Source organism: Semicossyphus pulcher, unplaced genomic scaffold (assembly GCF_022749685.1).
Source record: "Semicossyphus pulcher isolate SPU_LCO1_2020_fin unplaced genomic scaffold, fSemPul1.0.p SCAF_18, whole genome shotgun sequence".
NCBI lineage: Eukaryota > Metazoa > Chordata > Actinopteri > Labriformes > Labridae > Semicossyphus > Semicossyphus pulcher.
Window position 1 is genome coordinate 21321984 of NW_027211691.1, and position 14805 is coordinate 21336788.

Here is a 14805-nt window from a genome sequence, read left to right on the forward strand (position 1 = left end):
TTGACCTTAAAAATATAAGTAGTTAGACGTATAGTAGTATTAGGGTGTAATTAGGTTTAACACGAGAAGTACTTGGAAAAAAACACAGTCGTATCTGGGTGGAACAAACCTTTTAGTGAAGAGCGGACCACATGCCAAGAGCTAGTGAAGTTAGCCGGACCCACTTCAGTGTTGCACACTGTTGTTTTGTTGTGTCGAGAAGCAAGCCCTGTACGCAACAAATCTTTTAAACTAAGTGGTGCTGACCTGAAAACATAATGAAACCCGCTGTGGACGAGATGTTCCCCGAAGGAGCTGGCCCGTACGTGGATCTGGACGAGGTACGTTTACTGTTAAAGAGAGAAAATACCTTATTAATCGTCCAAAACACAGGCTAATGCTAGCTAAAGTTAGCGTAGCTCCGAAGTTGTTATGTCAGCTAGCTTACGTTCTGAAAACAATGTTTACAGATTCTATAATTTTAGTCTTTTGGTGATGTTTTAAAATAGCGGTTTAATAATATTAACATTTTTCCAGTTGATCTTTTTTTCTTAACTTTAAAAACATTATGTGTTGGTCGATGTCGTTTTCCTTTTCAGATAGGCATGATAAGGTATTATTTGTTTTTCGTTTCAGGTTTAATATTGTACGTTATAATTCGTAGCGTTATGTCAGCTTTATTGTAAAGCTTTGATAATTAGATAATTAATTGACATCAGTAATATCTTAGGTGTATTTTTCTTGTTAATTTAAATAGTTAAAACATGATACTACTGGGCTTTTCTCCATATAAAATGGTATGTCAGGCTCCTTTTTACAAGTAAAAGCATGGTAGCTACATTTATCAAACTAATGCAGTACAATGTTTTTGTTCTGCCCTCCAGTTACATTGTTCATTTTAGGATACCTTAAATGACAAATAATACTTATTTTCATATTGTCCCAGAGTACCATCGCTATCCCTGTTGTTTATTACACACGCACTATGTGTAATATGTGTGTGTGTGTGTGTGTGTGTGTGTGATTTGCTAATGGTTGCACTGTCTTGTGTTAACAGGCAGGAGGCAGCAGCGGCCTGCTAATGGACCTGGCAGCCAATGAAAAAGCAGTGCACTCGGATTTCTTTAATGGTAAACAACAGTTTTCTCTCATTTTCTTTTAAAAAAGAAAATCTATTTACACGCATTGTCAGGAAAAGGTTACTACTTTGGTGGCCTTGCTGAGTATGTCGGCAGCACAGCATACATCAAGGCTTGCAGAATGAAATACTTTTCTGCCCCCTAAAAGATTCTACCCGAGTGTGTGGTGAGGGAATAAAACCCTGTGAATGCCTTGTTACAATTGTGGGAAACCATCAGATGAACCATTATGACTTTGGTCCATCTGTCTCCTTGCCTTTTACCCACATTTATCACTAGAAATCTCTGTTTAAATGCATCTAAGATGTACTATCTTTAATGATCAAGGACAAACACCTGGTGAGCATCCATAGTTTTCATCGCAGAGAAACTTGATCATTGGTCGTCTAAAGCGTCTGTTAAAGTGGACAAATCGGTAAACTGAAACGTGACTGAACTGTTCTAACAGATGTATACAGTAAAAACATCTTTAGTGGCAGCCTTGCATCACAAGGACAGCTTTTAATGTAGAGATATTAACTTAATGCACTCAAAATATTTCAACATTTGTTCAGTGATATGAAACGTTTAAGGGGGAGACACTAGATTATTGACAAACTGCTTTAAAACTGGAGTTTAGGTTTAATCACATCATCCAGTTTCTTGCCCTGACCACATTGTCTTCTTCATTTTAACCCTCAAAAATCCAGTTGTTCCCCCGTAAACACAACTTTATGTGTTCCTTACACACATAAACACACAGAGTTCACACACAAAAAGCACAAAGCTAATCGGTTTTCCGTCTTGCAGCGTCGGCTGCAGGCAAAACAATTTTTGGCTCAGCAGCTCATGACCTAGAAAAGAAAAGAGCTGATTGTTAAAAAGAAGGGAACGAAAGAGGAAAAGAGGAGGATGGTAAAGTGAGTTTATGGCTGCAGTCAGACTGAAGCTCAGCGGGAAACCTCGCCAGTCAGCTGCTTTAAAAACACACACACACAACCATACGTGCAGGCTCCTTTAGATCACCTTGGTCGTAAACACTGTTTAAAGTGCCACTTGGTGAAATCTCATGTAAGGTTGTAGCTTGTGGCACAAGCACGGAGTCCCAACAAGGCTTTTAATGCTAATGATGAAGCGCTTTTAACGCTGTGTTACAGGAACAATCAGCTACAGCTAGTACACATTAGACTAACATACAGTTTGTGTCCAAAATGATGCAACTTAAGGGTTTGTAAGGAAATGTGAGGTTTTGTTCAGTGGCACCGATGGGACTGTGCAGCCTTTAGCCCCATTTCCTCTGCAGTAACCCCAGGGACCATGAGAGAATGTTTGGAGGAGTGTTCTTCCACCACAGGGGTCCATATTATCCCCGAAAAGTCCCTGCATGGCAGTAATACTTTGCAGAAGTTTAAAACTTTTGGAGTAGGGTTTGCTGCGCTGACGTCTTCTGATTGGTTGAGTACTTGAAGCATTTTAACGTCAGGCACCATATTTAAAAAATCTGCCACTGTGCTTTTCGACCGCAGGAACTTTCCTCAGGAACCTTTTGAGGAACTGGGGTCTAAATTTACTTCCGGAGTAATTGATTTACCCCCTGAAAAGTCCCTGCTCGGGGGGGGGTAGTACTTTCCAGAGGTCCAGGAACTTTCAGGGCGGGGCCTGCAGTGCTGATCGTTTCTGATTGGTCTAGTACTCGCAGCGTTTTATTTCACCTGCCAGGTTTAAAAGACTTTAGCTGCAACCTCACTGTTATCACCGTGCTTCAGTGTCGTTTATCACTTTCCAGTGTTGTTTTAATGAATCCATTTGCAATGCAATAAAGCACGATCAAAAACAGCAGTCGAATGTCCTCCATGCTAACAGGCTAACTGTAGTGTTGCACAAATGATGATACCGTTGCTTTTTATGGCGTCATCTTCTTCTTACCGCCACCTACTGGACTGGCGCTGTAGTGCAGTTACGTACTTAAAGTAAGTAAACGTTACTGTTGGTCAAAAAGCACATTAAGTTACAGAAGAAAGCAAAGGCAGCTGGGCCGATGATAAGGTTCACGCTTATTATGGCGTCAAGCTGCAAGCAAATACTATACCTCAAAAACAGCCTGAACTTTTTAAAACTTCGGCTGACAAATTTGCCCAATCTGTCTCGGTCGTTTGAGGTTTAAACGCAGAGAACAAAGGAACCTTTGAGATCCTTACAAGTAATTCCAGGGTCTAAAAGTTCTGGGTACTTTGGGTAAAAATTTAACTTTAGACACTTTGAAATGTTAAAAACGAACATTTCTGCTAATTAGCATGAGGACATAACACTGTACAGTCTGTGTTTTTGGAGGTTCATGAGGTCTGATCACAGCTCTTTGCCCTTTAACGAGGCTCAGTCAGCTGAGGCCGTGCTGTCCCTCCGCCCTGACGTGGACATGACAACATAATGTTAAAGCCTTTTTAAAAAGGTCAACTCGACAGTGTGAAATCAATTTTTTTGCACCAGGTTGTGAAAATAAGGTTTTGGTGTCGGTTTGGCTTGTTTACTGTGTTAAAAGTTGCAAGGGGTTATGGGTAGCCGAGGGGCACGCTGTTTGACTCGCTGCCTGTCCCTTATTAGGCTGAACACAGGAATGTCCTGTTCCTGGAAACCACACAGACATGAAAGAAAGAGTTCCCAAAGCCTGGTGTGTTCGACGGGTTCAGCCTATGGACATTTCAGCAGATTTAGAGTCGTAGTAGAGGTAGTTGTAGTTTCATTGTTTTTAATACTCGTAGTACATGTTTGTTTCTGTCAAAAACATGAATCATTAAAGTCTGCATAAATAACTCCCACACAGCCTTTAACTGTGGATGAAAACCACTTTTAGCTTTTTGATGGCTCTAAAAAAGAACTTGAATTTTCAGTTGCATGGTGGACACTTCCTGTAACAGAAGCTCACAAGACTTGCACAGACAGGTCAAAGGTCAGAGAAGAATTTGCATCAGCCAGAAACTTCTTTTTGCTTTTGAGCCAAGGATGTCAGTGGCCAGAGAAGCGTGTATGTGCGGCTTGAAGGAGAGTTTGGATCGAGCACAAATCGCTTAATGGTCATCCAAAAACACAAATTATTTGGCTTTACTTTCAGCAAATGAAAGCGCAAAAGCCCTGACTGTGTTTGTCAAAGGAATCTCCAGTTACACTATAATAACACATCCGTCGCCTGGGGCTTTTTGATCGTGTCAGGTTTAGGCTACATGCTGTTTTGTCTGCTCCAGTTGTCACTGTGTTAGATTGGGTTTTATCGAGTGACTTGGCAAAGACACGCGACAGATTACGCCTTGGTCCCCGAACAATCATAGCTTGCTGTCCTTTACAACCTGTGTGATGTCATGTCAAGGAGGTGTTAGGGACAAACGTCCGCAAACAAGAATGTAAACAGATAATGGCGTCAAAACAAAACATGCCCTTTAATCAGGTAAATGATACGCCACAACTGTCAGGTGGATGTAGTGCTCTCTGACACGGATTTAAACAAGTTTCTGAACAAGATTTGCATGAAATAATAACTCTTTAATCAATGAGAAGTGCAAGTAAACTCCCGCGCACTGTCCAACTTGCAGAAAATACATTTATTTTCTCGCAACATTTCAAGCAAATCAAGTTTGCAGTGTTGAGAGATTTCTTCCTCTCCTACGCACCTGTCCTGTGAAACAGATGTGCAAAGTTTTTCTCCACATTAAACCAACGAGAAGTGAAACAAAACGTTTGTTATGTTTATCTTTTATTTGTTTTCTGCCTTTTAATCAGTTTTGTGATTATTTTGTTGTGATGAAGCGAAGAGTCCTCAGTTAGTGCTGCATAAAGAAACACTCTGTGTGCATCTAATGTATAACTAGAAACAAAACATTTAGACAACAGAGACTGACCACAGAGACCAGCTGCCATGAGAACACAGTCACCATCTGTAACTTGTCTGTGGATACATGTGTGCAGTTCCGATGATGTGACATTTTAAGTGTAAAGTAAAAGTGCCTAATATACGGCCTAATGTATAGCTAAGAATGTCGGCGTTCTTTGAAACAGCTGGAATAACTTTAACCTCTCTGCCGTCTCTCTTTTCCACCTGCAGACTTTGAGGATCTGTTCGACGACGACGACCTGCAGTGACGACGTCTGAACACCTGTGCTTTACTGTGAACGTGTAAATAAGAAAATGAAAACAACTTCTGTCTTATTTATATCCCTGACATGTCCATCACCACCAAACTTAAATAAAGCCTTTTTGTTTTTAGAAAAAAAAAAAGTGTCTTCTTGCTGAACCAGGTGTCTGTGAATTCTGAGGATCCCTCACATTCCTGCTTCAGAGAAAATTATGAGTATGGTTTTGGCGGCGTCGTGTTTCAATCTGCTCCTGGCTGGATTGCAGGTTTGCGGGCTCTGCGAAACACCTGTTGGTGAACGTTAATTACATACGAGATACAGTGTTAACGTGACCGCTAAATGCTCGGACGGGACGGGACGGGACAGGAAAAGGGGGCTGCAAAAAATGTGGAAATGTTAAAAAACGCAGAGCGAATAAAGCGGTCGTGTTCAGGTGCAGTAAAATCAGTCTGAACCAAACTGTAGAGAAGCAGTCGGGTATCATTCATGAGAGGGATTAAAAAAAGCTTAAATTTGACTTAACTCAGATCAGAATCCCTTCTTTTTCAGACTTAGACAGATTGTATTGACCTTATGAACTTAGGGGTTCATATTAAGTTCAAATGTGATCATTTTTACTACACATGTACTTTAAATTGGTATACACAACAACCTCCATCATCGAGGAATGTCTTCCACACACTAAAGAAACCTTCCTGCAGGAATTATCTCCCCTTTAGCCACAAGAACAGTAACTAAACACAAATGATAGATGATACATGGTAAACACACTTTGTTACATTCACTGGGTGTGTGTGAAAGAACTTGACCGGCACAGAGCAACGAACCTCAACCCTAACCAACACCTTCTGGAGGACAGTTTGGTGATACTTGTACTTGAGAATCTCCATGTAACAGTTTTTCCTCCCCACGTTGACGTGTTAAATGAGGAGGACACGTCCTCTAACTGCTGCCACCACCTCGTCTGAATGAGCTCTGTCTGCTGGAGCGCTGTTAAACAGTCAGGTGTGTTTTCTCAACCAGCGTCCGACTGCAAGCAACAAGATCCTGTAGAAATGTATGATAAAATAGGAACATTTTTTTTACTGTATTTAAATGGTTTGAAGTAGACTGGGCTCATTAGGAATGTGATGATGTCACATGACTCCATGCACCAATCAGAATTAAGTAATGTTTGAATTTAAATGTAACTACAGTTGATGCTTTGTTTGCTCATGTTTCCAGGCGACTGACAGTTAAAGTGGTAATCTTTAAGATCTCAGTTTCTTCTCTTTGGCGGCACCTGTGGTGATAAACGGTAATTGCGGGAGCACACTTCCCAGATATCCAGATGGTGTTGCATGTGTGACGTCCACGGTTGGCTCCGGTTGTAACTCTTGATTTTCCTGGCTGACGGTCGCTTTCCTTTTTAGACTGTTTGCTTCATCTGAGCGTCGAGTTTGTTTCTTTTCTTTGGATTTTCACTTATTGTTGAAGTTGTATCTGTAGTCATCCATCTTTTCTTTGTTTGTTCAGCCATAGTAGATTACTGTTTACTCGCAACACTTGCAGAGACTGGAAAAGCAGCCGCTTAGCTCCGCCTACCCTCTCTGACAGACCAACCACTGCTGGCTGATGGAAAACGCGTCACTAACTGGGCGCTTCTTGGGATCTTATTCACGAGTTGCACTGACAGTCGGTAATACTGCAAATGCAAAGGCTTCCATCAGTGGGCCATAGGCTCAATCACCATTGTGTTGCCTCATTCAGTGATAGATAGTGACTTAACAGACATTTATTTACATGAAAATCTTCGAGATTATTACTTTAAGATTGATCCCTAAATTGCAATTAATGGAGCAATTTCAAACTTTAAAAAACGGCTGAATATTACGAAAAAACAACAACAAATATAATATACAGTGTTCAGTATAGTCAACAGTGTATTGTCGATATGATGAAGTTCACACATGCAACAGAGCTGGTGTTCACATTGTGGCCATCTTCCAAAGATAATACAAAGTGCGTCCTCTCTCTGAGCTCTCCTCAGATTAAAAACTCATTTTGTCCTCAATAAACATGATTTATTTTGGATTTAATCACTTTTGGTGTAAAGAAATAAGTCATATTTTCTTGCATAATCTAATAAAACCTCCTCAGACCCCGGCCTGGACTCAAACCTCATCAGACTCCAGAGTCATAAAGGAATTACGAGCCGATCCAGTCAGATGTGCTGATATTGCATCACGCGCCGCACGGCTGCAGCTATACACGGGCGTTTGTAGAGAGCCACTAAAATCAGTGTGCATGTGTCTTACACGGCTGGCATGCCTGAACACAGTTAAAGTGAGGAGGAAACTGTAGATTAACAAATTCCTCATGTGTAGACCAGCTGTCCCCTGCATGTGTGTGTGTGTTCAGGTTTAGACAGAGGCTGTGGTTTGGCCCTCATTGAGGGTCTCTCAAAGTGCTTATGTGGCACCTCAGCTCCCCCCTCATTATTTCCTGATGTTTATTCTTTCTTCTCTCACCCTTTTGTCTTGTTTTTTCTGCGCTCGAGGGAATATTGCATCCAAAAAAACAACATCCAGAGTCTAATTTCTGACCTGAAACTTGATTTTCTGTAACAATAATTAATCCTAAAGTGTGTTTACTTCCAAAAACAACTTCTCGTACCTTTCCACGTCTCCATCTTCACTTCAAGCCCTCCCACCTTCTCTCTTCTCCTGTCTTTAATTACGGTTCCTCCAATTGGCTGAAACTTTCTGAAAGTTTTCCAACCAATCGGGCGTCTCCTTGCGGTGGCCCTTGACCCCCTCAGGTGGTTCCCTGCGTGTGATTCTTCTCTGTGCATGTTAATGAGTGCTTGTTGCATGTGTGTGTGTGTGTGTTCGGTTTAAAACCCTCGCCCGATCCCTCCGTCAGGGCAGTCTGTCAGAAGGGCCGCAGGGACAGGGTGCAGCAGGAGCCGCCATCACACACACATAAACACACACACTTAGTGTTTGAGCCCAGTTGGACCGAGTCATCAGGCTTCATTTGAGTCCACATCTGGATCCGCAGACAGACACGCCGATAAGCTAACCACAGGTAAGAAAACTCCTGTGATTCTGCTGCTTACTTCAGGGACTTTCCAGGGATTCAAGTTCAGGTTGGAGTCAAGTTTGAGCCCTAAACAACACCTGGTTTGTCTTTTTTTACGACAACAAACAAGTAAAGCTGCAGCCTCCAGGAGCCTTGTGTCAACATGTTTGTTTAGTTCACTCACAAGCTGCAGGGGTCACTTCAGCAGCTCTCCAGGTGTGAGCTAGCTCAGGTCGTGATTGGAGTAGAAATGTAAAACCTTTAATAAGTTTCTCGAGCACTCCTGCAGGTAACCGAACATCTTTTAGGGCGCTTGGTTTGAGATCTGCTCCTAAATATGCAGCAGAGTTAAAAGATCTTGTCAACTTTATCCAAGAAAGTCAGGGTAATGTTTCATTTGTTGTGAAGATTTTAAGGCTCCAATGTGATTGTGATGTTTTGGTAGGAAAGCATCATTTCAAATGTTTTTTTCATGTTTGGCAGGAGAGAGGAGGAGGTGAAGTCATGGCTGGAAGGAGGAAAACCAGTTTCACTGGCGTGTTTGTCACCACACTGCTGGCTCTCATTCTGCTGCCCGGTGAGTACACAGACAATCTGTAACCACCTGTAACATGGATTAAACTGAAACATATGCAAACATCAGCTTTGGGGGAAGTATTTAGATTATTTACATAAGTAAAAGTACCACACTGAGATATTTCCCACACAGGACTCACTACAGAAAGCACTTGAATGTCATTGAACTGGAGGTATCTTTAAGTGTTTTCTGTACTGTTGGGGGCTGCAAATAATGTCCTAATTTAGAGCTTTTATGTCTGGATTAAATAAAACGACAGGGTAATTTTGAATTATGAGTTTACGCTATATAATCTGCAGCAAAATAAAGTATAAAAAGTACTTATTAGACGGCAAAATCACCACTGTTGGAGAGATTGTATTCTATCATTACGGATGCATTCCTTATTTTATAGCAGTTAATGTTGTTGCTGGTTTAAATAAAGCAAAGTTTAATGACTTAATCTATAACAGTGCATCATTATTTTTTAAGCAGATCATAAAGCAGTAGAATAAAAGTATAAAATAACATACAGTCTGTATTTTGCTCCTGTGTTTGCTCCCCAGCCTCAGTGTAACCCTGCTTATTTCTTAATAAATACATTCTACTTGAGTTATAGCTTCACCATCTACACTTCAAGGTTTCAGGCTGAGGCTTAGTTGGACTGCTCAGGGTCTCTGCCCTTCACCAGGTCATGGTCATGGATCATGTCACCGCCACGCTGGCTAAGAGGGATTGTGACTCATCTGTGCGTCTTTATATCATAATGTTGCCCTCTAACGCAGCCTGTGGTGTTCATATATCACCTATAAAGCTTCGACATAAAGACAGACTGCTCCTCCGCCACCTGTTTCCACATGATTGGCACATTTACAAAGGGGCAGAGCTTATTTTTCCTTTAAAGATGGTTTTTAAAATCGCACGGCGTGATGTTTAAAAGGGAAAAAAAGAGAGAAGTAGGAGGAGTTTCTTTGATCGTTCCTCGTCCTGTAAAAAATTAGTACCTGTCAGCATCGCCTCCTCCTCTGCCCTCTTAAAGCTCTGCTGTTTCCAGATGTGCCAGCTAGTATTTTACAGGCTCGTAAAGAAGGAAACAGTACAGCGGATACACTGAGACAGCATCATTTAGCCCCCCCTCCTCTCCCTCCAACACATCGCTCCATCACCTCGGGTCACCTTCAACTTTCTTTGATTCTTTCCTCAAATTCATGCTTGTTACCAGCCGTCTGTGACCTTCCTCGCTTCAGTGCACATCACATCTTCCTGATTACTCCATCAAAGCTTCTCAAAACTCTTTTTTTTAATCAGGAGATTGCCATTTTCCCTCTTCCGACACGCGTCGCATAACCCTGAATTATCCCCTCTGGATCTCTCTTTAAACCTGTTCTCCCCTTCTCTTCTTCCTCTCCTTCTGTAAGGCATTAACACCTTTTCCCTGTGGAGATGAAAGAAACCCCGAGCAGAGCCGAATCTGCCTTTCCCTCAGCTGCATGGGGTCAAACAGTGCACATACGTACACACACAGACACACACACAAGTGCAAACACAGCTCTTTGAAAACGCAGCATGGGGTTTGATGTTACAGGCTCACCTATAAAATCTACAAAGAGCTGCAGTTGCCGGCGCTTCAGGCAGAGCCAATTACCCCTGTCCTGTTTAATGAATAATATCTGCCTTTTAAGTATTTGAGGTTTAATGTCATAATATTACTAATGTATTACAGAAACCTTTAAAAGTAAGAATAGAAAGAGTTAGAAATGACCAAAACTTAAAGACAACTTTAGTAAATATTGAAATTTACATCTGTTTTTGCTTTTCTCTGTTTGTAGCATTCTTGTCTGCTGGACCCGTTGTGCAGAAGCAGAAAGGAGATGGTAAATATGTGAATTTTATCTCACTGCATACACTTTTACCATGTTCACACAACCGCCAATTTTATCTGATGTCACACCATGGCGGGGACCTCAGTTTCAGAGTTAAATGGTTTTTATAGCTGACAATCCGACAAATTGCTATAATTTCACGAGCCCCAGAGTGTCAGCGACTAAAAAAGACAATTGAAAGTTAAAATCAGAAACATTGGTCCATTGGCATATTTGATGACTCAGTTGCTAATTTAAGAAAATGCCTAAAGTTACCATGCAACCACTTGTGAGCTAAAATGAATGTTTCATATTTACTGGAAATGTTAGCTAGCTAATGGAAATGTCTGATAACTTACGGATAAGTAAGAATAATAAGAGAAATGTTAGCTAATAGCAGGAGTTTTTACCTTAATAAGAAAAGTGTTAGCTTACTTACAAAAATACTTACAAAATAAGAGAAATGTTAGCTAACTAGCAGGAGTATTCACCTTAATAACAAAAATGTTAGCTTATTTTCAAAAGCTAACAACAATGTTAACAACAATATTAACTAAATGAGAAATGTTAGCCAACTTACAGGAATGTTAACTAAATAAGAGAAATGTTAGCTGACTAACAAGAATGTTGACTAAATAGGTGAAATGTTAGCTAACTAACTAACAACAATGCTAAATGAGAAATGTTAGCTAACTAACAGGAATGTTGACTAAATAAGAGAAATGTTAGCTAACTAACAGGAACGTTAATTTAATAAGATTTTCACTCTTCATTGTCTTTTCAGTTTGCTGATCAAGCAGATTTCAAAGCAGTGAAATGATAAAAAAAAATCGCTCTATAATTTGCAAACCTGGAATACAGCAGTACATTAAAGCAGCTTTTGAGCTTCCCACCCTGAATGGGCTTTATACTTTTTTATAAAAAGTATAAGGTGGCAATTTCACAGCGATGAAATACTGTCAGAGTTCTTGAAAAATGAGTCCATGTAAGTACTTTAAGATTAAAGACCAACACCCAAATTCATCACCGCACATCACCTTGCTTCAATGTAGCATCAACACTTAACCCTGTGACGGATAAAAAGATATGGCAGTACTTTACTTGACAAGTACAAATAATTGTGGCTTAATGATGTCAAACCCCCCAATAAACAAGTTTGAGGCCTTCAATGTCTTTTAGAAACTTTATAAGTCAGAAGAAAGTCCTTGAGTTTGATGCTCGAGTGAGTGCTGAAGCCATGGGATCAGCAGTGCCGTCTCTTTTCTTTTCTAGCCTCAGCGGGAGAAAGTATCCAGGAGAGGGCGGCTGCTGCAGAGTTACACAGGAGACTGATCCGCAACCGCAGGAACATCAGCTGGTATAAACAGAACTCCGACTTCTGGGGCTGGTACAAGTTCTTCACAGACAACGGAAACCAGGATGCAGTAAGTAAACACACAAACCCACACAAAGGCAAGCACAGGAAAGGCTGACAAAACTATGTGATATTGAAAGCTGGTTTCTTTTGTGCAGCAAGAATTTCAATTCATGCTAGCTAAAACTGACCACAGCTGCTTTGCTCAATGCTGGCCTTTAAGAGGACAACAGAACTTTGAAAAGGGACAGAATTTGGGAATGGGATCAGTGAGGTATAAAATCACTCTTTGCTATAATGTCCGGGCATCATCTGAAAAAAACTCCCCCTCCTTCTCAGGTTCAGGAGATGGACCGCATCTACCTGGCCTACCTCCAGAACAAGAACCGTGCTGAGGGACGTCGCTCCTACAAGGCCTACCTGCGCCATCTAGGTGAAATCTACAAGTCCTGCTCTGACTCCGAAGACCCCAACTGCGTGGCCTCCTACACCAGCAGGCCAAAACCAAAACCAGAGCCCCCAAAGCCTGCACCCGTGAAAACGTGTGACCCCACCAAGGATGCCTACTGCCTGTATGCTGCTTTGCTCCAGGGCAAGAGCCCATACCTGCCCCTGGTGATCCCAGTTGCCACTCCAGCACCGGCACCAGTGAAGGCCCCCGCCCCTCTCTACGTCAAGTCTGCAGCTCCAGCCCAGGACCCACAGTCCGGGTATTACTACTATTCTCCATCTGCAGCTCCCTTCCTTTCCAAGGTATGCTTTCTGACAGTGTCATATATCAAAATAAGTTGAAAGATGCTTCTTTTACCTTAAATCTACACTGTGTCTTTAAACTGCAAGATACAGTAGTTTCTTTAACCCTAATGAGACCCAGATACCATTTCCGCCTGTTTGTCATGTTTCAGGAGCAGAAGGCTAAGCTGCTGCGTGTCTGCGGCGCTGAAGATATAGAGTGTCTGCAGTACCACCTGAGAGCAGCCCACGGTTATGCACCCTCTGCTGGACCTCCGCCTTCCTACGCTCACCTTGGCTGTGACCCCAGCAAAGACCCTAAATGCAAAGCTAAACTGGTACAGAAAGCCCCCTCTGGTCTCTACCTGCAGTACCCCAACTGTGATCCCCGTGACCCCGTCTGTGCTTATGCTGCCTCCCTTGTGGTATGCCTTATCTATTACTGTGATACAGATTTAAACATCTCCTTTCTGTAATTTTATATTCTCATTTGCATCTTTGCCTGGATAATCATGACTTACGGTCTTCCTTTCAGGCTCCCCGCGCCCCTAACCCTCCTGCCCCTGCTGGCCCCGGATCCTGCAACCCTCTTTTTGAAGACGGCTGCAATCCTCTTACCGCCACCAGATTTGCCACTCCACCTGAGTCCTACAAAACTGAGGAAAGAGAAGAGGCTGCTGCCATTCATGCTGCCCCTCCTGCAGCTGAGCAGAGCCACGATCCCTATGCCATGTTTAGGGATGCTTATGCTAATGCTAACAGAGTTAATGATCCCTATGCTATGTATCGCCAGGCTAGCGCCCCAGCTGCTCCTACAGCGAATGATCCATATGCACTTCTGCGCCAATTCATGGCCCAAGCTCAAGCAAGTGACCCATATGCTCCACGCATGGAGGCTGCTCCAGAGTCCGACCCCAACGATCCTTTCTCAGCAATCCGTGAGGCTGCAGCTGCCATGCATCGCCGCGGTCCTCCCACCCCCAGGCAGCAGTTCCCTTTTTCCAGTCCCAATTATGAAGAGCCACCCAAGCAGGAGCGCCACCCTCTTGGTCCCCCAGGTAAAACTAAGGAGGGCTTTGACTGCTTCATCGGCTACGATCGTGAATGCTTCCCTGTGAAGCCCAACAATCCTCGCTCTGGAGTTCATCGCCAAATCCCGTATTCAGCTGAAGCTTATGAGCCCCACCTGAACGCTGATGGAACCCGAAATGGAGTCCTGGAGCCCTCCAACCCACACTGCGACCCAGAGCACGACCCTGACTGCCGCCTTCGTCGCTACGAGCCAGAGCCCAAGGCCCAGCCCGAGCATCACACTGAGGAGGACCAACACCAGGTGGCAGCAGCGAGCGAGCAGCAGGAACAGGATCCATACGAGGCCGAACCCTACCAGAGCGGCCAGGAGGAGCCCCACATGCCCTACCAGCCAATCTCACAGGGCATGCCCAGCCTCCAGGACATACTGAGGCGCTACGGAGACCAGTACCCAGAGCAGGATGATCACAGAGCCTATGCAGATGACTACCGCAAGAAATAAACATGCTAACATTCCCATGCATGTAGATGGACATGAAGACACAGTCCCGTGCGTTCTTGTAGCTTAGCCCTTGATCGCCTCACGCAGTTAGTCCTACCTGGACCAGATATGGGACACGAGAGAAGCCTATGGACCCAATGAGCGAGTACACGCGCGTACATCTACACATAGCTTCCAGCCGTCGGAGCACGCTCAAAAAGCAGAGCGTGTTCCTGCAAAGTTTTCGTCTCTTTAGCTGCTTTAGACCTGTTGCTTTGACCTACTGCTTTCCAGTTTCCGCGTCCACCTCTTCAAACCACTCGAATGTGTTAAGACTCCTCATAGCTCAGCTTTGCTTCTGTATCTATGCATCTCACATTTTTGTATTTGTTTGTTGCTTTTTGTTTGTGATGGTTTATGTAAAGTTTTTTTTCATTTGAATGTTCTAATAAAAAGCTCTAGAAAGCTGCGTTTTGCATTTCATTCACTGAATCATGTCACGG

The 14805-nt window shown here is 42.8% G+C and overlaps 2 protein-coding genes across 2 annotated transcripts; both read left to right on the forward strand.

Moving 5' to 3' along the window:
- Positions 1 to 167: 167 nt before the first annotated feature.
- On the forward strand, positions 168 to 5333 carry cops9 (COP9 signalosome subunit 9). The gene is made up of 3 exons (XM_069667726.1): positions 168 to 320; positions 1037 to 1109; positions 5191 to 5333. The coding sequence occupies exons 1-3, from the start codon at positions 258 to 260 to the stop codon at positions 5226 to 5228; spliced, it is 174 nt and encodes a 57-aa protein (XP_069523827.1). The 5' UTR covers positions 168 to 257; the 3' UTR covers positions 5229 to 5333.
- A 3456-nt stretch (positions 5334 to 8789) lies between these two features.
- Positions 8790 to 14323, forward strand: and1 (actinodin1). Its single transcript, XM_069667064.1, has 6 exons — positions 8790 to 8862; positions 10671 to 10715; positions 11976 to 12127; positions 12397 to 12810; positions 12963 to 13211; positions 13325 to 14323. The coding sequence occupies exons 1-6, from the start codon at positions 8790 to 8792 to the stop codon at positions 14321 to 14323; spliced, it is 1932 nt and encodes a 643-aa protein (XP_069523165.1).
- The last annotated feature ends 482 nt before the right edge of the window (positions 14324 to 14805 follow it).

Excerpts from the sequence above, each read along its gene's own strand:
- and1 (XM_069667064.1), top strand. The coding sequence starts at position 8,790 with ATGGCTGGAAGGAGGAAAACCAGTTTCACTGGCGTGTTTGTCACCACA. Across the intron at positions 8,863-10,670 it reads GGCTCTCATTCTGCTGCCCG|CATTCTTGTCTGCTGGACCC; the intron begins GTGAGTACACAG and ends CTCTGTTTGTAG. Across the intron at positions 10,716-11,975 it reads GCAGAAGCAGAAAGGAGATG|CCTCAGCGGGAGAAAGTATC; the intron begins GTAAATATGTGA and ends TTTCTTTTCTAG.
- cops9 (XM_069667726.1), top strand. The coding sequence starts at position 258 with ATGAAACCCGCTGTGGACGAGATGTTCCCCGAAGGAGCTGGCCCGTAC. Across the intron at positions 321-1,036 it reads CGTACGTGGATCTGGACGAG|GCAGGAGGCAGCAGCGGCCT; the intron begins GTACGTTTACTG and ends TTGTGTTAACAG. Across the intron at positions 1,110-5,190 it reads GCACTCGGATTTCTTTAATG|ACTTTGAGGATCTGTTCGAC; the intron begins GTAAACAACAGT and ends TTCCACCTGCAG.